General features: G+C 39.6%; 1 protein-coding gene across 1 annotated transcript in view; it reads right to left on the minus strand.

The window, feature by feature from the left end:
• Positions 1 to 24,021, minus strand: part of LOC124233817 (DNA replication licensing factor MCM6) — a 31,383-nt gene extending 7,362 nt beyond the window's left edge. The window contains exons 1-13 of the mRNA XM_046651041.1: positions 23,854 to 24,021; positions 19,797 to 19,943; positions 17,915 to 18,025; positions 16,544 to 16,793; positions 13,928 to 14,093; positions 13,505 to 13,650; positions 12,542 to 12,692; positions 10,177 to 10,318; positions 6,053 to 6,194; positions 4,971 to 5,078; positions 3,788 to 3,943; positions 1,859 to 1,987; positions 475 to 636 (exon numbers count right to left, since the gene is read on the minus strand). Coding sequence (XP_046506997.1) covers positions 475 to 636; positions 1,859 to 1,987; positions 3,788 to 3,943; positions 4,971 to 5,078; positions 6,053 to 6,194; positions 10,177 to 10,318; positions 12,542 to 12,692; positions 13,505 to 13,650; positions 13,928 to 14,093; positions 16,544 to 16,793; positions 17,915 to 18,025; positions 19,797 to 19,943; positions 23,854 to 23,960 — 1,917 coding nt within the window. The 5' untranslated portion in view covers positions 23,961 to 24,021. The remainder of the gene's footprint in view (positions 1 to 474; positions 637 to 1,858; positions 1,988 to 3,787; positions 3,944 to 4,970; positions 5,079 to 6,052; positions 6,195 to 10,176; positions 10,319 to 12,541; positions 12,693 to 13,504; positions 13,651 to 13,927; positions 14,094 to 16,543; positions 16,794 to 17,914; positions 18,026 to 19,796; positions 19,944 to 23,853) is intronic.
• Between the last annotated feature and the right edge of the window lie 805 nt (positions 24,022 to 24,826).

Consider the following 24,826-nt stretch of genomic DNA (forward strand, 5'->3'; position numbering starts at 1 on the left):
GAGATGAGGGCTTGAATGCCCTTCTACCCTGCTCCGCATTTGCTCTCTAAATACCCAATGACATGGACAGTTTAATAACCAAACACTATACAAACCTAAGGGGAGAGTTCCCTTTGAGGCTGGGGGCTACCTTATCCTATCTGTATCCCCAGCCCAGAGGCCTAGCACATTGTAGAGTTTAAACTAATTTTTCTTGAATGAATGGCATGAATGGTAAATCACTTCTATACGTACTCATAATCCTTGACATCATTATCTCATTACTATTAATCTAACTACTGCACTCAATAAATGATCGACAGCAACCTTCTCAAAGGGAGAAATCCCAGAGTCACGCATCCTATGAGCACTCAATAGTTATACAAAAATACATCTGCAGCGAAAGCCGGTATGTCCTATACCAAAGATTAAATACATGCTTATAAGCCAACAAGTCAGTTTCTCCTCCTCCTTATGTTAAAGTGACTTTGAGACCTCATCACAGCAGTGCATCCGAGCCATTGCTTCAGAGAGGCGGATCATGCTCTCGAGCTGTCGCACTGTAATCCTCCATGAAGACTTGGTTACTCCAGAACCATCCCTCTGACGGAGACGTTTATACTGTTCCACGATGAAGTCCTCTGACTCTTTAGAAATCTGTTTCAGAACATCACTCAAGTGAGAGCACTTCCACTTAATGAGAGCTGCGTTAAACATAAGTTTAAGAGCCTTCCAGGTGGAGACACTTTGGGGAACTGAGAGAGTCAAAACTCTGAAGTCAATGACAAAGAAATAAGACTGAAATGCCTTTCAAAAATAAATTAACACTAAAGGGGCCTGTGAATTCCATGTGTCAATTTTATGAATAGGAAGACAGCAGGGTTAGTATTTAAGCAAATGGCCATTTCTAAAAAATGCCAAAGCTCATTAAACAAATTAATGCTCAGGCTATTCTTGAGGCTCAGTTAATTAACCCATGCTGTCTCTGAGAAAAAGTCAATATATATATACACCACCTATTTCAGTAAATTTTATTATTTGTTGAATAATAACAACAAAGTGAGGCATAGGAAAAAACCCTCAGTTTTTCAGAGCAAGGAACTCAATACATCAAGGAAGGATGCCAAAGTCACAGAGGGAACAGTACATACGGGAAACAAATGCCTCTCACAGAGAAGGGACCCATCACCCTTAGTTTTTAATGACTGAGCTTCTTTGGGGACAGTGAGGGTCAATCCCAATATTACGGATAATCAAGTGAAGGTGAGGGATAATTAAAATCTAAGGTAACTCCCAAAAGTCAAGCTAGACCATAGTCCAAAAAACTCAACCAGAATCTTTTCTTTTCATATTCTATTTCAGAAAAATGCCAAACAAAACAGATGCATTACGGAGGTTTATTCCAAAAATAAATGCCCAAGGGAGTATCCTGGGTCCAGTGCAGATTCAACCCAATGAACTACATCAATTACTGTAAAACAGTAATTCACATTCCTCACAATGACCCGGAGGGATCCAAGCTTTTCCTCACACAGACTGGAGAGCATTCGGTAGACTATGGATTTAAGCACATACACAGTTTTAAGATTCTTAGGAATAATGGTTGAAATAAAAGGACGTCCTATGTTATTTGGTTATTCAAAACTCTTTACCCATAAAAATCTTTCTATTAGCACCTAACAAGTAAAAGCAATAGAATTATTCAGTTTTTTAAAATTCCCTTTTCTCAGCTCTCTCTGAAGAAACAAGCTGTTCTTAACACATACAAACAAAAAACCCAACCAAGTACAGGTTCAGCTAATTTCCACATAAGCTTTTTGTGAAAATGCCACTTTCATATGCCCACCATGCCCTATTACAGTACAAAAGCCCAGGTTACCTTGGGTTTAAACTGTCTTGCAAAAAGAAGATACCTCCTGATATCATCAAGGGAGTAGACACGATCAATCGAATCCTCAATTCTTGAATGCAGGTCTACTATACGTCTGGCAATAGCATAATCTGTAACCTAATTCAAATAAGAAAATCACTTTGATCAGTCACAGCAATATCCACTTCAGACTATCCCAGGCATTAAGAAATTATTTACAGCTAAAAACAAGCTGTAATGTCACTGAAAGATGTGTTAATGGGTATCAAGTTTCTGAGGAAAGTTTGGTACCAGTTTCATTTAAAATCAAAATTTTAGATGCATACCTTTGCTCTACTCTAAGAATATTCCTGAAGGAATTAACTGACTTTAATCATAATAGCAGAATTAAGATTTCTAGGGCCACCAGTGTATGCCAGGCACTGTTGCCTTGTATCTAGAAGCATTAACTCATGCAACCCTCACAAAAGCCTTATTAGGTAGGTAATATTATCCTCATTTTACAGATGAGCAAAGTGAGGCCCAGAGAGGTTAAGTAACTTGTCCAACATAGTAATTAGTAAGTGATGGAGCCAGGATTTGAACAGTCTACCTTCAGAGTCCAGGCTCTGAGCCACTACATTATATTGCAGCTTATGAATATATGAAGATAATCATCATAGAATTGTTATTAACATTGAAAAAAATAAAATCATACTAAAAATATGCAATTTACTCTCAAATGGTACAGAAAAAACATAGAGATATAGACAGCAAATGATAAAGCAAATAGGGCCAAATGTTAATATGTGAACGGAATAAAGAGTATATGGGTGCTATATGCACTACTCTACTTCTTGCAACTTTTCTGTAAGTTTGAAATTATTTCCAACAAAAGGTTAAAAATTAATTTAATGAATCATGTACAAACAGGAAGATATGAAAATCAGACAAGTTTCAACTATGGGGGATGGGGGAGTTTGGGTCAAATAGTTATATGGATTTGTGAAGAAAAAACAAACCAAAACATAAAAGACTAACTTTCCAAACATTCACATAATGGAAGGCAACTCTTATTTATTTAGCTAACATTTAAAGTTTCACTGTAAGCAAGAGGTAGGCATTGTGCCTAATGCATGCTCAACAATTAAAAGTAGAGCCTATGATACTAGCTTCTACAGAATGTCATTCTGTAATTCTGCGCACATCTGAGCTGTGCAATGTTGTTAAATATTTAAGTCTAAGTATAAATATCTCTAATACTAACATGTTAGAATTCAAGCAAATCCACAATTTTACATTCAATCTTAAAAGTTACATAATTAAGAAAAAAAATGTGATACATATTCAACAACTTGATGGGAAGATACAGGAGGACAAATGACTCATGATTTGAACAAAAACCAAAAACACCCCAAAAACCACCACACCCAATGAAAGAAAAAAATTCTTATAAAAATCTTAAAAAAGTATAGCTGGGAATTAATTGTAATATGTTTTCTTTTTTCTTTCGTGAATTAAAAAACAGGGGCCAACCCGGTGGCATGGTGGTTAGGTTTGCAGGTTTGGATCCCGGATATGGATGGACCTAGCATCACTTGTCAAGCCTCGCTATGGCAGTGTCCCACATGGAAAAAATAGAAGACTGGCACAGAGTTAGCTCGGTGACAGTCCTCCTCAAGCAAGAAGAGGAAGATTGGCAACAGATGTCAGCTAACTCAGGGCCAATCTTCCTCACACTCGCACGTGTGCACACACACACACCAGTAATTCAAGTGACTTTATTTTGAATTGCTTAATAAAAATCCTTTGCCCAATCTTGGGCCACTCTGAGAGAAATGAAAGGTCAATGCAAATACATGCACCAGCTGTTCAGGAATACAACTTCCAGCCTTGTCTCACTCAATTACTCAAATTGGAAATAACAAAGAAGCTAAGAGCGACAGCTCACGTGGTTACCTCATTACATTCATCCACAAGTATAAAGAAGAGATCAAATCGGGACATGATGGGAGCTGACAAATTTATATTCTGTTTCAATGATTTTGATCTGTCATAATGTCCACTGATTGGGTTTGCTGCTGCCAAAATGGACGTCCTGGCATTCAGAGTAGCCTGACCACAAAAGAAAGAATCATGACAGGTTTAAAAAGACATCTGGAATATCTAATAAACACATGACAAAATACTCAATCTCACTCATAATTAACTAAATGCAAACCAAAATAATAAGATATCATTTTTCATCTATTGAACCATCAAAATTAAAGTGTGATAATACATAGCATGCTAACAGGCACTCCCACAGGATGGTGGTGGTATGATGTGCATACCCTTTAAGCCAGCCATTTCTTATTAGGAATTTATCTTGCAGCTAGGTACAGGAAGATATGTATTCAAGGATGTTTACTAGAAGATTGTTCGTAATACAAAGGCTGGAAAGGACCCAAATGTCACTCTGTAAGAGTCTAATAAGCCAAATTGGGGTACCTACACTTGAAAACCATGGAGTAATAAAAAACCACAGTGGATCTAATATGTACTGATATAGAAAGCTCGCCAAAATAAGACTATGAAGTTAAATGACCAAGAAATAAAACTGTACATATTATGCTTATTTATGTATAAGATATTCCTGAAAGGGGCATAAACTCAGCAGGTACTTCTGAGCATCTATTGGTGCCGGGAGTTGCAGGGGAAGATTTCTCTTTTTAATTTATATTTTAGTATACTGCTTAAATTTTCCTTAATTACTTGAATATATTAATTTTATTTAAAAATTTTTGTTTCTCTCTAATGCTGGTTACAATGTTGTACTTATTATTTTCATTAAATAATTTGTCAAGTTTGATTATTTTTGTTACAATTGGAAGCATGCTTTATTAAAGAACACAGAAGCTCTGTGGAAATTTTGAGAAGAGAAGTGCTAAAAACTTCACCTCTACTCTCTGTCACAGCAATACGTTTTCACAGTACCCTAAGTAGCACCTATAATTTGGATTAATAATCCTCAGGGCTGTGTTTTCTATTTCAAAGAACAGGTTTCATATTGAAGTAATGCATTTCAGCCAGTGAATGTCTCTGGAGCTGCATTAATCTACAAGGCTAAGGCACAGTACAGTGAACAGAAGAACACACCTACCTTCACTCCTGCTTTCGTAATGGAGATGGTCTGCTGTTCCATAGCTTCATGAATAGCAACTTGATCCCGCACATCCATCTTATCAAATTCATCAATACAACACACACCCTGTAACCAAACAAATCTAGCCTAAGAAATTGTCTTTCAGATGTCAAATGGCAAGTAAGCTTAAAGTTTGCTACTACAGAGACCTTTCCATTCTCTAAACGACTGGAAGATAGGCAAGTAAACAATCCCAATTCTCTCTACTAGAGTAAGATAGTTCAATAGATCTCCGAGGTAGAAGGAACTACCCGCTTTGACTCATTTTAAACTAACAGCAAGACTGAAAAACAGAAAGTCACTCATTGCACTTTTACTCAACATCAAAACATTGTGTAGGGGCTGGCCCAGTGGTGTAGTGGTTAAGTTCGCACACACTGGTTTGGCGACTCGAGGTTTGCGGGTTCAGATCCTAGGTGCAGCCCGAGACACCACTCATCAAACCATGCTGTGTTGGCATCCCACATACAAAATAGAGGAAGATTGGCACAGATGTTGGCTCAGGGACAATCTTCCTCAAGGAAAAAGAGGATTGGCAACAGATGTTAGCTCAGGGCCAATCTTCCTCACCAAAACCCAAACCAAACCAAAACAAAACACTGTGTAAATCTCAAGGTCAAAATATTCTGGGTCACCTCAGCATTGATTTTAGGCTTGGAAAGTGAAGGGTGAAGTTGGAACATAATGTTTACAAGCATGTATAACTACAACTTGTATAAATTCACAGAGCTAATTGATCTATGTCAAATACATGTAAAATGCAACAGACATACTCAAAGGGGTGTCAGAGTCTAGAAAGGAAAAATTGCTGGGAAGTACAAGTCACAGCAACTACACATGCTCAGGGCAAGCAATACAATCTAGACAGGTTCAAAAGTGCTGATTAATGATGACAATCCCAATTAAATTCTAGATTAATCAGACTATGATTTACTAAAAATACTTTTTTTTAAGGACATCTTTTTAACAGAAACTTATACGCCTTTACTGATAGGGGCTATTCTGCTTTCTTTATATCCAAGAGTGTAAAATGTTCTTACGTTATCGGCCAGCATCAAAGCTCCAGCCTCAATGACAAACTCATGAGATTCTTCATCTCTCACAACAGCTGCTGTTAGGCCAGCAGCACTGGATGCTTTCCCACTGGTGTAGACAGCTCTGGGACTGAATTCCTCCACGTGCCTGTTCAAGGTTATCATATTCATTAATATGTGACTACAAGCCTCCTTTCCAGGAATGTCAGCTGACAGGATTTATATCAATTAAGAATTTAAGTTTCTTAAAAAACATTTGAGACAGGCATTAAGCTTAAGCAATTCATAAAGACCGATGCCATACATCAAGTAGAAAGCCTTATCTCCTCTGGCCTTTGATATAGATTTAAATCCATTCCTGTCAAATGGAAGATGAAGTTCATACATGACAAAAACATCAATTTTAAAAGAAGTCTTTAATAGTAAATAGTTTAGCAACAACAATCTATTAGAAGGCCATGAGCTTAAAAAACAAAACAAGAAAAAGCTGAATGTGAGATTTATTCCAAAAATGCAATGTTGATTTAACATCTAAAAATCAGTAATATGCCATGTTAAGATTGTAAAAGAGCTGTCTCAATGGATGTAGAAAAAGCATGTGACAAAAGCCAACACCTTTTCATGATAAAAGCTTAACAAACTAGAAATAGAAGAGACTTTCCCTCAACCTGATAAAGGGCATCTATGAAAACCCATAGCTAACATCATACTTAATGGTAAAAGGCTGAATGCTTTCCCCCTAAGATCAGGAACAAGACACAGATGCCTGCTCTCACCACTCCTGTTCAACATTATACAGAATGGTCTAGGCAGGGCAAGTAAGCAAGAAAAAGAAAAAAGCACCCAGATTTGAAAAGAAAAACAACTATCACTATTTGCAGATGACATGATCTTATAAGAAAATCCTATGGAATTCACTAAAACAGAACGAATAAATGAGTTCTGCAAGATCAAAGATCATCAATTGTATCTCTATACACTTGCAATGAACAACCCAAAAATGAAAATAAGAAACCAGTTCCACTTACAATAGCATCAAAAAGAATAAAATACTTAGAAACAAATTTAACAAAAGAAGTGAAAGCCTATACCCTGAAAACTACAAAACACTGCTGAAAGAAATGAAAGACCTAAATAAATGGAAAGATATTCCATGTTCACAGATCAGAAGACTTAATGTGAAAAAGCCAATACACCTTAAACTGATCTACAGATTCAATGCAATTCCTCTTAATATCATAGCTGGGTTCTTTGTAGAAACTTACAAGCTGATTCTAAAATTCCTATGGAAAGTCAAGGGACTCAGAATAGCTAAAACAATCTGGGGGGAAGAAAAGAAGAGTTGCATGACCCACACTTCCTGATTTAAAAACTTACTACAAAGCTATAGTAATCAAGACAGTGCGGTACTGGCCTAAGGACAGACATAAAGATAAATGAAATATAACTGAGAATCCAGAAATAACCCCTCATATTTATGGTCAACTGATTTTCGACAAGAGTACTAAAACAATTCAATGGGGCAAAAGAACAGTCTTGATTTTGAGATAACTGGATATCCACATACAAAAGAATAAAGCTGGTCCCCGACTTCACACCATATACAAAAATTAACTCAAAATGGATCAAGGACCCAAACTTAAGAGAACTGAATTTAAAGTATAGAAGAATCAAAAGCAAGTACCTAAACAGATACTTGTAAGCCAATGTTCACAGCAGCATTATTTACGATAGCTCAAAGATGGAAACAACCCAAATGTTCATTGATGGATGAATGGATAAACAAAATATGATAAATACATACAATGAAGAATGCATTATTCAGTCTTAAAAAGGAAATTCTGAGAGATTTTACAACGTAAATGACCCTTGAATACACTATGCTAGTGAAATGAGCCAGTCATAAAAGGACAAATACTGTATGATTCCACCTATATGAGGGACCTAGAATAATCAAATTCAGAGACAGAAAGTAGAATGGTGATTTCTAGGGGACGGAGAAGGGGGAGTTATTGTTTAATGAGAATAGAGTGTCAGTTTGGGAAGATGAGAAAGTTCTGAAGACGGATGTTGGTGATGGCTGCACAACTTGAATGTACTTAATGCCACTGAAATGTACGTATAAAAATGTTTAAATGGTAAATTTGATATATATTGTACCACACACACACAAAAAAATGGTAAAAACTTATTCACCAGTGTTCATAGCAGCATTACTTATAAAAGCCAAAGTAGAAACATTCAAATGTCCATTAACTGATGAATTACACATGGTAATATACGTATGACAATATCACTGGGAATAAAAGGAACTGAAGTACTGATGCATGCTGAACAAGAATGAATCTTGAAAACATTAAGCTAAATGGAAGAAGGCAGTCACAAAAACAACATAGTATATGATTCCGTTTATACGAAATGTCCAGATAGAGACACTGAAGTAGAGTAGCAGTTGCCTATGGCTGGGGGAGAGAATGAAGAGGGGCTGCTAGTGTGTACAGAATTCCTTTTTGAGTGATGAAAAAGTTTTAAACTTAGTTTGGTGTACAACTCTGTTAATATACTAAAACCACTGAACCGTACACTTTAAAGGGGTAAACTTTATGATATGTAAATTATATTGCAATAAAGATACTAGAAACCCCACTAGATACAAAAGGTTATGTTTGTCTAAGATAACCATGCACGATACAATACTGTTAACAGAAGCAACACTGTAGTACATCTTTTTGTGGTGGTGGTAGGGGGAGGCGGGAGCAGAGGAAATGAGAAAAAAAAGAATTCCTTTTAACATAGGACTATTCACAGATCTTCAAATCTGGAACTCAGTCCCTGACATACTTGAAGGAAACAGTATTTATTTATAAAATTCCAAAGAAAAATATTCTATATTCTAGAACAGTCCCATGTTAACAATTTCCCAAACAAATAAAGGAAAGGTAGCTTGATATAGTATAAAGAACACATGCTTTGCAGTCAAATATATCTGAGTTCTAATATTCATGGCTCAGCATCAATTATCAGGTATGAAAAGTCAGGCAAGTTACTGAGGCTAAGAGAAGTTTTGTTGGCCTGCCTAAAAAAAGATAATACCACATGCCTGTCTGGGTGCTGCTAGGATAAGACATAACACACACACACACACACACACACACACACACACAGAAAGTCCTCAAAAACTGGTTGCTATTATTTTGACCTCTTAAGTTTCATAAAAGTTTGAAAGGTAAGCAAGTAACTATTATAGCTTCTAAAAATAAGCAAAAATTGCTAAAGAGGTACTCATGCTGATAAGGTTAGCATAAACTGTCTCATCCTTGTACCACCGCTGTTGGAAAGCACATCCTGTTTAAGACCATGAAAGATGTTTGTATTCTTAGTCTCTGCAATCCTATGCCTAGGAATTTACCCAAAGGGGGAAAAAAATTTATACACATTATGATGTTCACTGTATCAATATCTATAATTATTAAAATGAACTACTCTGTTAAATTGTCTACTAACAGGCTAGGGAAATGATTTTGTAAGTTACAGCGCACCAATAAAAAACAATTGTGAACATAAATAAACATGAAAAAATACTTAGGTTAAGTGAAAATTTAAAATATGTATGCTATGATTTACAACCATGAAAATACACATTCCTGGGGGTGGCCTGGTGGCATAGTGGTTAAATTCACATGCTCTGCTTCAGCAGCCCAGGGTTTGTGGATTCAGATCTCGGGCATGGACCTACACACTGCTCATCAAGCCATGCTGTGGTGGTGTCCCACATACAAAATAGAGGAAGAGTGGCACAGATGTTAGCTCAGGGCCAATCTTCCTCACCAAAAAACCCAAAAATATTCCTGTATTCAAAGACTTTTATACAAGGATTATACAAAGAATAAAAGAAGTCTATGTGGGATTGGGATTACAGGCAATTTTTCCCTATTCCAAAACATTGTAAAATGTTACATTCTATTAAACAAATTAAGTTGTATGTAATATAAGAGAGTTATGTATTTGACATAGTCATAATATATACTCCTGCTCTAGTAAAGGCACAGCGACTGTATTCTTGGGAGCACAGAAGGCCTGGAACGATGCACTTTGGTTTTCCTGCTATATTACCTCAAGCAAACACTTACTTGAGAAACTGGCTCTTAGCTGTACTTGGGTCACCAACAATGCAAACATTTATGTCCCCTCGAAGAGAGGTCCCTTCCCCTGTTGTCTTTGGAACACCACCAAAGAGCATCAGAAGGACACCCCGTTTTACTTCATCATTGCCTGAAACGAAAATTTAAGGTATTTTTCAACATGAAGTTAAACCGTTTCACAGGAAACTACAAAGGCATGTTTACCAATCAAAAGAGCAGAGACAGCTGAAGCAAGGCCTAAGACTGGAATAAAAATAACCTGCCTTCTAATCTTGTTTCTTGCTCTGTGAACTTAAAGTCACATAACCACCATCCCAGTGTCTTCACCTATACCACAGATGTCACAGCTGCTGAAAGTTCACCATTCTACGAGTCTTTCCTTGTCCATAAGTCCTACTTCCTACACAAGGCCTTTCCCGATGTCGTTGTCCTCAACTCTCCCCATAAATAAACTATGTCCACCACAGCCTACCACATTTGCTAGTTCTTCCTAATGGCAGGTCTTGTAGTTCTATCAAGAGTATGGTCCATGACTTACATCTTTTGTATCACCAACAGTGACCAGTGCTGAATGTAAATACATGCTAACTGAAAGGATATGGATTAAATAAGATGCCGAGTGTGATTTGCAGCTGCTTCTAAAGACTGTTTACAAATGCAATACAAGAAGAAAATGCACAATTAACAAAAACAGAAACACTGGATCTTTAGAAATGTGCTATTAAAAGAAACAATTTTCTGTGTTAATTATTATGACTTTCTGTGAACTCCATCAACAAAGTGCTAGGCACATTTACACAAACTACTCTTTGAAAGTAGAAGATCAAAAATCCATTCCACAAACAATATTTCTCTGACTCATGACCTATGAAACAAATGTGTCAGAGGTGTGGTAGTTTCTAAATAGTCCACAAATTCTTGGATACTCCTTTTTTCAAGATGGAGCTTATTTCTCCTCTCCTTAAGTGTGGCTCGACTTAGAGACTTGCTACTAACGACTAGCATATGGTGAAAGTGAGGGTGTATAACTTCTGAGACTAGGTCCCAAGAAGTATTTTGCTTCCTCCTTGCTTGGCTCTCTGGCATCACATGCTCTTGGGGAAGCCAGCTGCTGTGTTGTGAGGACAATCATACAGCCCTAAGGAAGAGATTCATGAGGCAAGGAATTGAGACTTCCGGCTAACAACTAGCTCTAACAGGTAAGCTGTGTGAGTCAGCCCCCTTGTAAGTGGATTCTCCAGCTCCAGTTAAGCCTTTAGCTGACTGCAGTCCAGGCTGACGTGTTGGCTACAACCTCATCAAAGACTGAGCCAGAACCACCCAGCTAAGCCTCTCTCAAATTCCTGTCCCACAAACTGTATGAGATAATGTTTGTTGTTTCAAGCCATTAAGTTTTGGGGTAATCTGTTACACAGCAACGGATTAATTTATGGGGGGGAGTGGAGCAGCATAAAAATGTTGACACCTAGTTACTATAAGGAAGGACACAATAAAATCTATAAAGGATTACTAACATAAAGGATTTTAGTTCAATTTCATTGACCAAATATTTAGACAGAAAAAAAAGGTTAATTTTCAATGATTAAAAATATATACCTAAGAGAAATACACTTATCTCCTGAGTTCTTACCATAACTCCAACTGAATATGGAAGATAAGCATGGAAAAAAACAAGGGTAAAGCACAAGGCATGAAAATTTAGTCATATCCTTCAATACAAGAGGATTTTAATGACAGTGAGCAGCTAGCAACCAAGAGCCAAGAAAACATGAAAGAGGAAACCACAAAAGGAACATGTAACCAAGAAGCACCATGAAATCTCCATCTCTGAAAACTAAAAAGAAAAATAAGATCAGGACATTAATCTAGCATATCGGAAAATACTTAAGTGCAGTTCTGCCCTGAAACCAGGAAAAGAAGACTAAATGACCTTTTTTTTCTTTTTAAAAAATTGTGGTAAAATATACACAACATAAAATTTACCATTTCAATTATTTTTAAGTGTACAGTTTAGTGGAATTAAGTACACTCACTATGTTTTACAACCATCACTCCTACTCATTTTCAGAACTTTTCTTGATCCCAAAGAGAGACTATCCATTAAACAATAACCCCCATTCACCTCCCCATCAGGTAACCTCTTTCTATTTTCTGTCTCTACAAATTTGCCTATTCTAGGTATTATAAGTGGAATCATATATTTGTCCTTCTGTAAATGACTTTTTAAGATCCCTTCTAAACCCACTAAAAAGCTTTCATGATCTGATTTGTATGCTTTAAGAAATCACTTGTTGCTGTTTTATATTCATTATTTTGCTTTCAAGTTAGTGTCACAAATGGACAGAACCCTTACCATGTATAGTAGGGAACAGGCTGGTACAAAGATTGTGGTACAGATTTTTATCTTGACTCATTTCAAACACTTTCTCCCACTCCTTCACAGTCATTTGATTCTTAATGCTCTCAGCTGTCTGTTCCTCATCTCGGAGCTCTTTCCCTCCAAACTGAGAGGTGGAGAAGAAAGAAAAAAGTATTAGAATACAGCCAAATAATGTGACAGGAGAAGGAACTTCATTACAAACAAAACATAGCCTGGGAAGTCAACTTCAGAATCCGTTGACTATAAAGGTTTAAAAAAAAAAAAAAAAACCCCAAATTATTAAGGCCTCAGTTAATTAAGATGCCAAAGAGTTTGTCGTTTGTCCAGTGAATTAAAAACAACAACCAAAAAGGTATCACCACTGTTTTGTATTGCTATCTAAATGAATTTGAATACTCAAGAGATGAGCCACAATAAAATAGTAATCATTGATATGAAGATGAAAATGAAGTAACAGAGTATTACCTTCACCCCTCCTTTTCCCAATACTGGACAATTTTCCAAACCCCTTCTCACCGCTTTCCCATTCAGGACACAGAATCAAGTTCGGAACAACTGTAATACTAACAGTCCACCACTCTCAGAAACAGCCATTTACTTTACTTCCCAGATTACTAAATCCTTCTGTCTGTGCTTTCTCCAGGAGCATGACAGAGGAACTATGATAATTAAAAAATAAAGCAAAACAAAACACTCTGGATGATTTGTACCAATGCTCTTAAAGCATTGAGCTCTTATGTATGAAAATAAGACTTTTCCTCAAGGTCAGAAAGACAGACATGGAAAGATGTGGTTTTAAAACTAAAGAATCAAATCTCAACCCAAACCTCTGCCTTTAACACTGACTGGATAACTCAGATGTTCAGAAGCCTGTAACTTGTGGCAGCCTCAGGGGAGGACTTTCTTAAGCTTTGCCATTGCATTAAGAAGACTCACCCTTGGGTTGGTTGGTGCAACAAAGCAGGCCAGAAAGACCAGCCTGTATGAGAGGTCCCTGACACCAAGGGCCCGGAGTCCTCGAATGCCTTCTGTCTCATATCCATCAACACCACTGACACGGGAATTAGTTTCTGCACGTGCTCCTAAAAGATCGAATGATAGGTTGTTTCACAGCTCAAATACTGAAGGTGCTGAGAACCAAAATTGCTCAAATAAAACCCATAAATCCAACGATTTAATTTAGCCTTTGAAATTTTTCAGTACCGTACTTTCTGTAGCAAAATCAAGTTGTTTTTACTCTCACCATACTTGCTCACCCTGATTGGTAGCCAAAAATAAGACAAGGGAGATTCAAGAAGCTAGCTCTTCTGCAGTTCAGGCAACTGGGAATTTGTTAAATTTCACCCATAGATTACTGACCTGGTGTGCTAAGCTTAGAGACATCAGGTACAACAATCAGTGTCCCTGTAAAGTCACACTTGTCACCAGCTTGAGCTGACTCCACAGCCTCAGCCCTCAAGATCACTTCTAAACTGCGGGGGATACTCCCTCGAGGAAGCTCAGCTTGAGTCTCCTGAATTCGAACCTATAATCAAGACAAAGAGATGGCCAAGAATGAGAGGAGTTATCTTTCAAATGCCATACACTCTAAGTTAAATGCCACAAATACGGACATATTCAACACGTGCCAACCTTCATCTTAACAACTCTCTACCCTCAAACTCCTTTCAAATAGGCAAAAGATTACATCTAATCTATTTAACTATTTACTAATGGTGCACTTTTACTGATTAAACAATGTTGTTTCTTTAAGCATTCATCCATCCAGATGGAAACTAGACTTTTGGTGGTGAACACGATGTAGTCTACACAGAAGCTGAAACATAATGATGTACACCTGAAATTTATATAATCTTACAAATCAACATTACCTCAAAAAAAAAAGTTTCTTTTTTCTCTCTTTGTTCAAATTGACTATGTAGTTAAATATCTGTTCTGTGTTCCATCTTCCTCTAAATTTGTAGGGAAATTTTATGAAAAATTTCATATACTTTATACCCCCTACCTCAATGCAACCATTAACATTACTTACATCGACACACACATATGTCTACTCTATCATTTGAAAGAAGTTGTAAACAGCAAGATATTTCACCCCTAAATTTTTTACCACTCATCTTCTGAGAATACAATCTTCTATGTAACGACCATTAGCATACCAGGAGAATTAAGTAATATTTAATTCCATAATGTTTTCTATTAGCTAGTCCATCTTCAAATTTCCCAAGCTGTCAAGAATGTACTTTATTACAGCTGTTTTTTTCTTTTTCTCCAAATGAAGACCCAATCTAGATTCATACTTTGTATTTGGTTTTTATATCATGTTCTTTTTCAAATATAAAGCATCTCTTACCCAAAATTGTTGGGAGTATATACTTCTTATAAACTAAGTGGATTAATATAAGAAAACAAAGTAAGGATTAACAAGTGAACTTAATATTAATTCTTTCAGTCTGGTACGCATTCCCTCATGCTTGTGTGCTTGAGCTGTGGCAACTTTTCTTTCCTCTTTGCAAATCCTGGAATTACTAAATCCTGCTGAGATTTGAGATGCCCCCTCCTTTATTCTTTTTTGCCAGGGAAGATTTGCCCTGAGCTAACATCTGTTGCCAATCTTCCTCTCTTTTTTTTTTCCTCCTTCCCCAAAGCCCCAGTACATAGCAGTAGGTCCTTCTAGTTCTTCTATGTGAGCTGCTGCCACAGCATGACAGACAAGTGGTGCGGTTCTGCGCCCAGGAAGCCAACCTGGGCCACTGAAGTACAGCATGACAAAGTTTAACCACTGGGCCATCAGGGCTGGCTCCCCCTCCTTCATTCCTTTTTTTTGGGTGAGTAAAATTGGCCCTCATCTAACATCTACTGCCAATCTTCCTCTTTTTGCTTTGAGGAAAACTGTCGCTGAGCTAAGATGTATGCTGATCTTCCTCTATTTTGTATGTGGGATGCTGCCACAGCATGGCTTAATGAGCAGTGTGTAGGTCTGTGCCCAGGATCTGAACCTGTGAACCCCAGGCTGAAGTAGAGGGTATGAACTTGACCACTATACCACCAGGCCGGTCCCCTCTCCTTCTTTCTTTTCTTTTTTTTTTTTTAAAGATTTTATTTTTTCCTTTTTCTCCCCAAAGCCCCCCGGTACATAGTTGTGTATTCTTCGTTGTGGGTTCCTCTAGTTGTGGCATGTGGGACGCTGCCTCAGCGTGGTCTGACGAGCAGTGCCATGTCCGCGCCCAGGATTCGAACCGACGAAACACTGGGCCGCCTGCAGCGGAGCGCGCGAACTTAACCACTCGGCCACGGGGCCAGCCCCCTCTCCTTCTTTCTTAACTGCTACCATCCACCTCTTGCCCAGGTAACTATGAGTGCGTAATTATTAGCCTCTTGTTAAATACTACACTCATTAATCTTCCATTAAAAAAGAAAAATCCCCTGAAAATATATTCCCCTTGCTTATTAAGACAGGTCCAAATTTCTCAACCAGAGATTTAAGGCTCCAAGTCCCCCATGCCTCATCCCAAATCATCTCTCAGAGTATCTCCAATTTGGCTCCTCTACTTCAATCTTGACAATCCTTATTGCTATTGACACACATGTCCATTTTTGCCCCTCCACTTACTCATGCCTTCCTCCCTCCTAACCACCAACTTGAAGTCTTATAAAACAAGTCTCTACTTCTCCAAAGTTTTCTTAACTCTAGTTCATCATCATCATCACAATAATGGTTACTGTTTATTCTCTGACAAATACATTTTGTCATAGTCAGAAGGAGCTTCCAATCCAAGTTATTATAGGTTAAAACACATTTATATATTGGTAACTGAAATTTGCATTAAGAGTTTTTGGCTTAAATCTGTAGTCACATTTGACTTGACTTACATAAAAACTGAGTTTAACATTGTCTACGTAAGCTATTGCAAGGGCCTAGAAATGAATTATTAGCATAGGCTGAATGTGACCTAAATAGAAGTTAATAAATACCTTTTGAAAATCAACAAATCTCGATTTATTTGTATCCAGGAGGAATCGCCTTCTGTTGGCACAAACCGGATTTCGGCAGATGTTCGGCTGTGTGTATTTGAACTGCTGTTCTACATCCTTGATCACCGTCTGACAGTCCAGGCACAGGAAAGTTCCACTCACGAGCTCCGGGTGAACTGGGTGAGTCCGCACCACTTGCCCACTGATGCGAGTGAGCAAACCAATTCTGGATGAGGTGAGTTCTCGAATTCTGTTTAAAGACACATGTTTCATTAGCAAATGTTCATTGCCAAACTAAGAAGTTTTTCTGTTTTAATGAGAGACTATTCAATGATAATTTATGCTTAAAAAAACAGAGGCCGGCCCGGTGGCGCAGCAGTTAAGTGCTCACGTTCCGCTTTGGTGGCCCGGGGTTCGCTGGTTCGGATCCCGGGTGCGGACATGGCACCACTTGGCAAGCTATGCTGTGGTAGGCGTCCCACATATAAAGTAGAGGAAGATGGGCACAGATGTTAGCTCAGGGCCAGGCTTCCTCAGCAAAAAAGAGGAGGATTGGCAGCAGATGTTAGCTCAGGGTTAATCGTCCTCAAAACAAACAGACAAACAAACAGAAAACAAAAGAGACAAGGTACTCTTTGGAATCTCCTACAGGACTGATTCAGTCAATGTGCCCATTCCTAAATCACACAATATATATGCTATTCACAACAAAACACACAGACGAACATGAAAAACTAAATAAAGGACACCAAACAAATGAAATCACAATCAGAAAATAAGATGATTCCATTTTTGTTTTATACGCAAATAGATTTTTTGCTTACGTATAATTTCTAAATAAGCATGTATTACTTTCATAGTAAAGTTATCATGGGAAAAAATTTTATACTCAGAAGTTCAGAAACACTTCCTTTACTTCACAAACTCATTTTATATAAATAACTTGGTAATTTTATAAGTAATTTCAGAAAGTTTAAGTTTTCAAAATATCACTTCAGTTTCTTCCAGTAAATTTATTCTTTAGATAACTGCTAACGGGAAAAACTATTTAATAGTTATGCCATTTAAGTCTGGCAAAAATTTCCATAGACTCATGAATTTCTCTGACTGTTCTCAGTTTTTGTGTTTTCTCGCCTAACTTTTTCCCCAAACGTCCCCTACAAGGTGCCCTAAAATATGACAATCCCCAGAAATTGCTTCACTTCTCATCCCATTTCCCTAGAAAAATATATTTCTCCAAAACGAAACTTTCTGGATAATTGGGTATAACTCTTTACAGATCTAAGACTGCAACCTCTTGAGTTTTCTGACAATTAAGTGATGGCTATACTATTTGGTGAATTCCTCTTCTTCCAAAGAAGGGTTTCTTACTTGTGTCTGGTAGGTAGGTCTTGGAACGCAACATAAAAATCCTTAGCAAGAGGGATCTCTTTACGATCTTTGACGAAAGTTTTCAAGGCCCGACATAGGTAAGGGTAAACTCTGAAAAGCAAACAAAAAAAACACACATCAACTGACATCTTCAAGAGGCTTACCAAGGCCTCCTTCCCCTCTCATGCTTGCCAACAGCTGAGACTAAGAAATTTCATCTGGTTACAACCAAGTCTTAAAATTTAACTATGCAGGACACTTCGATCATCTAGCCCAGGTTTAGGAGCCTCTTTCAAACCTCTCCTATCCCATCACAAACAGATCTAAGACAACAGAAACATGAAAGACAAAATGCTGTACCCAAATATCTTCTATCTTTAAATAATCATTTAACACTCACACTGCAGGCCACTCCTCTGTCCAAAATGACCCTACCTGGATAATCTGGGCGGTTTACAATGAAAGGCAGCATCCCATTTGGTGTCAAGGCCTAGTCTATCTTTCTAGGTTTAATTCTTGATTGGTAAGAAACAGATGAGGGCAGAGAAGGAACTTGTCTACTGATATAAGAGCAAATGGGCAGAAATGCTCCATTTAACTGGTTGACTGAAGCGTGCATGTCCTCTTGATATAAGTGCCCAATAGCTGTTGTAGGTTCGTTTGTTTCAGCAGTGGGATCTGGAAGTCCTCTGAAAAACTGGCTGCTTTCAGGAGACAGAACTGCTGTATGGCCTGTGCATGAGGTATGGGAGTAGGTGTTTCTACCACCAGCCCTGATTTTCTACCTCCCTCTCACTTCTCAGTACAACTTTTCCTGTCGTGTACTTTCACAGTAAATGCTGCTGCTTATTTCTCCAACTATTCTTGACGGTCAGCTAGGACTAGGAACATTGAGACAAGTCCTCCATCTCCCAGTCCACCAAGCAAAGGAACAGGACTACGTCTCCTTAGTCCTGGAACATTTCTTTCACAGCTGTCCACCATGTTTATTTTAACCTGATTTTATTTACAGAGATTGTCACATTTATTGTTTATTTAATTCAAATGCAGACAAAGATCTGTGTAAAAGGTTGTTTCTTGCTTTATATAGCAATTAAAAACAAAATGAAAGCCTAAATTATTAAATATAATGTCTAATTTCTGCCCAAAAAAATACTATTCAGCTACTAAAATGTTTTCAACAGATTTTATATGACATGGAAAAATATGTTATACTGTTAAGTGAAAAGGGCAGGATGCTCTACCTACAGTCTGATCCCAATAATTACATACACACAGAAATACATCAGAATGGGCCAGGAGATCTCTAGGAAACTCTGCTCTTGCAGACTTGGAAGGCTCTTGGAACTCTGTTGCAACACATCTGTAATTGTGGTTATCTACAGGTGGTGGCATTACAACGTACAGATGATTCTGTTCTCCCTACTTTTCTCTATTTTCTGTAATATACACGTATTACTTTTATAATCGGGAAAAAATCTCAAACTTTAAGAGAACAACAACAACGTCGTTGCTGTAAAGACATCCCTGATGCAGAAGAGGACCCACATGCACACTTTCTCAAAACACCTATTCCTGGGGAGGAGGAGAACCAAACGAATGACACAGCAACAGCACTGAATGCCTGATACAAGGTGAGCTCTCCTCTTAAAACCTGAGAAAACTATATAGAAAGCAAAGGTTTTCAACAGTAGCATGTGAAAAATATTCAGCTCCACAAAGGCCTAATTAGCTCAGAGCAGTACTAAAATGATCACTGGCTTATCAAAGGCCTCTGTGACAGCCGCCCGTCTGCCTCACAAATGAACATTTCCAGTACATGAACTGCTGGCCTCCCAGGCTCAATGCCTATTTAAAGCAAAGAAGATGAATACACCCATACCTGTAGAACTCCTCTTGAATGGTGGTGGAAAGTTGCTGGTTAAATTGTTCCAGGTCCACAAAACTCACAACCAATGTGTTTCTCTCGGGACGAATTAGCTCCTCTGCTAACTGCAGGTACTTAATTTCGCCATCACTGTTCTGGAACCTGCAGACACATGCAAGTCAGATTAAAGTGAAGAATTGGCAGTAAAAAGAAGAATCTGGAGGCCTGAATAATTCTGTGTATTGGCTAAAGATCATCAGCTTTAGGATCAGACAGGCCCATTTTAGTATTTCTGTAACTCAAGGCAAGTTACTTATGCCCTCTAAAGCTGCCCCTCTCCTTTTTGGAACAAAATTCTAAAAAAAACAAAACAGATGAGGACATCACCTTATTTCATAAGTTTACTGTGGAGGTTAAATGAGGGAACTCCTGCAAAGTGCTTTGTGCAGACCCTGGAACACAGAAAAACTGGGTCTTCCGATTTTAACCTGAATGTCTTGATTTAATATTTTCTAATCAACAAACACTATTTCTTTATTATTCTTATGTATAATTAAGATTGGAAAATATTAAATCAAGACATTCAGGTTAAAAATCCAAAGATTCAATTTTTATAGGGAAAACTGACAGATGAGTTGCTGATTTAAGAACCAGAATAAAAATAAATACAGAAATGAGGTGCTTCACTGCCCAGTATCTCAGGAAAACAGAAAGATACACATACACAAAATAAAGCTGGTGTGTTTGTTTCCAAAAGCAGTATTATACAAACATATTTGCTTTTTCTTCTTTTAACACAACATGCAAATTAGTTTTGAGGCAAAATCAACTCCTTCTTTCGTTACAGCATATTCTGACTCTTATATTTATTGAACAACATCTACCTACAAAGCACTAGGCCAGAGGTACCTGAACCTGAAAATGACAATGTTGTTCCTGCCCTAGGGTTGACACTCTCTAGGAGACATTCCTACTAAAGAGGGGTACAAGACAACCTAAATGTCCAGGACAAATGAATAAAGAAAATGTGGTAGACACATACAACGGAATACCATTCAGCCTTAAAAAAGGAAATTCTGCAATATGTGACACCATGGATGAAACTTGACACTAAGCTAAGTGAAATAAGCCAATCACAGAAAGGCAAATACTGTGTGATTCTACTTATATATGAAGTATCTAAAATAGTCAAATTCATAGAATCAAAGAGTACAATGGTGGTTGCCAGGGGCTGGAGGAAGGTACTAATCAACGGGCATAAAGTTTCAATCAAGCAAGATGCATAAGCTCTAAGAGATCTACTGCACAACAGTGTAACTATAGTCAACAATAACATACTGTACAGTTAAAAATCTGTTAAGGGCCAGCCGCGGTGGCCCAATGGTTAAGTTTGGCACACTCCACTTCGGCAGCCTGGGTTCAGTTCCTGGGCACAGACCTATACCACTCATCTGTCAGTGGCCATGCTGTGGCGGTGGCTCACACACACAAAAAGGAAGACTGGCAGTGGACGTTAGCTCAGGGCGAATCTTCCTCACCCAAAAAAAATAATAAAGATAAATAAATGATGGGCTGGCCCCTTGGCCGAGGGGTTAAGTTCGTGCACTCCACTTCAGTGGCCCAGGGTTTCACCAGTTTGGATCCTGGGCGCGGACCTAGCAGTGCTCATCAAGCCACGCTGAGGCGGCGTCCCACATAGCACAACCAGAAGGACCTACAACTAGAATATACAACTATATACTGGGGGGCTTTGGAGAGAAGAAGAAAAAAGTAATAAAATAAATGAAACTAAAAAAATATATCTGTTAGGAGGGCAGATCTCATGTTAAGTGTTCTTTCCATAATAAAATAAAAAAAAGAAAAAGAGAGAAAAGGAAAAAAAGGAGGAGGTAAAGAAATGTGATAAGGGAATATAAACTAATTGTGCCTAACAGGAACATCTAGAAAGGCTTCTTGCATATAAAAGGTGGCACTGGAGTTCAGCCTTGAAAGACTTTTAAAATTTGAAAGAAGGGGCTGGCCCAGTGGTGTGGTGGTTAAGTTCGTGCACTTCGCTTCAGCAGCCTGGGATTCACCAGTTCGGGTCCTGGGTGTGGACCTACACAGCACACATCAAGCCATGCCATGGTGGCATCCCACATAGAAGAACTAGACAGACTTATACAACTATGTACTGGGGCTTTGAGGAGGAAAAAAAAAAAAAATTGAAAGAACAAGTGGTGGATAGACAGGCTACAGATGTTTGCAAGTATGTGGCAAAGTCAGAAAAGGCATGGGAGGAGTGTGGATGATGACAGGCCAGCTATGGAAGATGAAACTGGAAAGAGGAGTTGTGAAGAATTTGGACATTATTCCATACGCAATGGCAAATCAAAGTTGGTTATTTTGAGAGGGAGTTAACATTATTTTCCCAACAAAGTACAGGGATTATTCGTCTTGCTCATCATTATCCCCAGCATCTAGCTGCATGGTAAACTGCAAGGTAGCGAGGGCAATTATATAATTTGTCAAAATGAAACATTAGTTGAGGATCTTTGTAACATGGTGCGGTGCCCAGGTGGGGTTAAGGGTGGGATTCACATTCAAGGTGAAGTGACTGACAGGTAAAGACATAATGTCGTATTACCAGAGATAATGGAAAATGGCATCTTGGGAGCACAAGGGAAGAAAGGACTGGCGCTACCTGAAAGGTTTATAGCGATTCACAAAGGAGGTATGAGTCTTTAGGATGAACAGCTATCAGGCAGGGAATAACATTGCCAAAGGTGGGGAAATATAAATTAAATGATGGTTTTATGTATATCAGAATTTCATAAGACAGCAGAATTATTCACAATCGTAAAAGTGTGGAGGCAACTCAAGTGTCCATGGAAGGATGAACAAACAAAATGTGGTATATACACACGATGAAGTATTATTCAGCCTTAAGAAGGAAATTCTGGCACATGCTACAACATGAATGACTCTTGAAGCCTTTATGCTAAGTAATAAGCTGGTCACAAAAGGACAAATATCATATGACTCCAAGTATGTGAAATACCTAAAGTAGTCAAATTCATAGACAGAAAGTAGATTGATGGTTGCCAGGTGCTGGGGTGGGAGGAATGCGGAGTTATCGTTTAGCAGGTGCAGAGTTTCAGTTTGGGAAGACAAGTTCTGGAGATGGAAGGGGGTGATGGTTGCATCAACAGTGAATATACTTAACGCCACCGAACTCTACGCTTGAAAAAGGTGAAAACACTAAGTTTTATGTTATGTATATTTTACTACAATTAAAAAGAAGAATTTCCTAAGACATTCCAAAGTGTTTACACTTCATCCCAAAGGCAGGAGAGTCTATCTTAGGGAAAGCAGTGATGTATCTGCACCATCTAAGAGAAATAACTGGTGGCAGTGGAGGAATGCCAGGGAGGGGGTTCCGAGAGGCCAGGAGCCTAGAAGGCAACTGAAAAAAAAAGTGGGGATGGGGGCTGGAAGGAAAGGAAGCAAGCAGGGGATGGAGGGCGTCTGTTCAGCTACTTTTCAGCAGGGCGGGGCTCGCCCTCACCCAGCATCCGTCAAACCGCAGGGTTCGCCCTTGTACTTTCATCTCCACGAGCCCCCAGCACCACGGGCGTCGCTAGCTGTCCAATCCGGGCTCTGCGAGGATCCCAAGGCCAGTTCGGCCTCCCACTCCACCCTGCCGACGTGTGGCCTAACCGGACTCGTTACTGATCGTCGCCGAGCCTCAGTGTCCGCGCAGGTCACCAGGGGCTACACGACCACTGGCCTTACAGGCAGCGAGGACGGAATGATGGGACTAAAGCGCTTAGCACAGGACACTGGGCGCAGCGGGAGTGTGCAGAAGGCCTCGAGATGGATTCTACCCCTGGAAACCAGCCCCGCCGTCCTTGGCTCCTCGCGGCGGCAGGGCTAAGCCCCAAGTGGGGCGTGGGCCGCTCTCCAAGGCGCGCGACCCCTCGGTTCCAGAAGACGCACGGGCCCTCGGGTTCAGGGCCCCCGGGCTCCGGAAGTGGGGAGGGGTAGAGAGGGGAGGAGCAGTTCCGCGAGGAAGGGGCGCCCGCAGACTTACTCCTCCAAGAAGTCCAGGAACAGTTTCTGGCACTTCTCGGCCACCTCGTCGCGGACCTCCAGGTGCTGGCTGCCGGCGCCCGGCTCCGCTGCCGCCGCGAGGTCCATGGCTGCCGAGCGCGGAGGGGCCACCACGCTCGACCGCCACGAGTCGCTTCCCCCCGGACGCCGTCGCTTTGCGCGCGTCGCCGCCGCCCCGCCCCCTCGCTCCCACCGGGCCCGCCGGAGCCAATCGTGGCGCAGGAGCCGGGGAGATTTCGCGCCAAACCTGCCCAATGAGCTCGGCTTCCCCCTCAGCCCCGCCCACGGAGCGGGGATTTCGCGCCAAATGCAAAGATATGGAGAAAGGCCGGGGTTCTGCCTTTGCGCCTGCGCAGTGTGGTCGTGTTTTGGGGAGTTTGGCATCTGGAGCAAGTGAAAAGGTCGGATCTTTGTTGTGTGTTTTCTCAAATGTTCTTCAAATCATTCCACTGATATTAATTGAGCAGTAGGCGTAAGGCTCTATGGGAGAGAAAAATGATAAGATTTAGACTTCCTGTTTGAGTGGTCTAACTGGAGGAAGTAAACTGTAAACCACCGGGTAAACCTCTAAAAGAGCCTCAAGAGATGTAGAAACAGTACCGGGGAGATGGGGAGTTGGCAGTTATTCTCATTGGTGTTGACCGGGGAAAATCAGCGAAATATTTGACACTGTTGATAATTCCTCTTTTAAACGCACTCTTGCGCGCCCCTGATCTTCCTTCCCCCACTCTTTGGCCGTTTCCCGACTTCACTCGCTTGATTTTTCTCCTATCTCGTTGGCATTCCTGGTGAGCCTGCTTTGTGCACCCCTCTCCTTCAGCGAGTCCCTTAAATGTTCTGGTCCTAGAGCCCTCGTTTCCCATAAAGGAGCTCTCTTGGGCGACCCCCTTCACTCCTTTGGCTTCCGCTCACGTCTCGGTGCTGATGACTTCTCAGTGTGTATCACCAACCAG

Source organism: Equus quagga, unplaced genomic scaffold, assembly GCF_021613505.1.
Source record: "Equus quagga isolate Etosha38 unplaced genomic scaffold, UCLA_HA_Equagga_1.0 251_RagTag, whole genome shotgun sequence".
Lineage (NCBI taxonomy): Eukaryota > Metazoa > Chordata > Mammalia > Perissodactyla > Equidae > Equus > Equus quagga.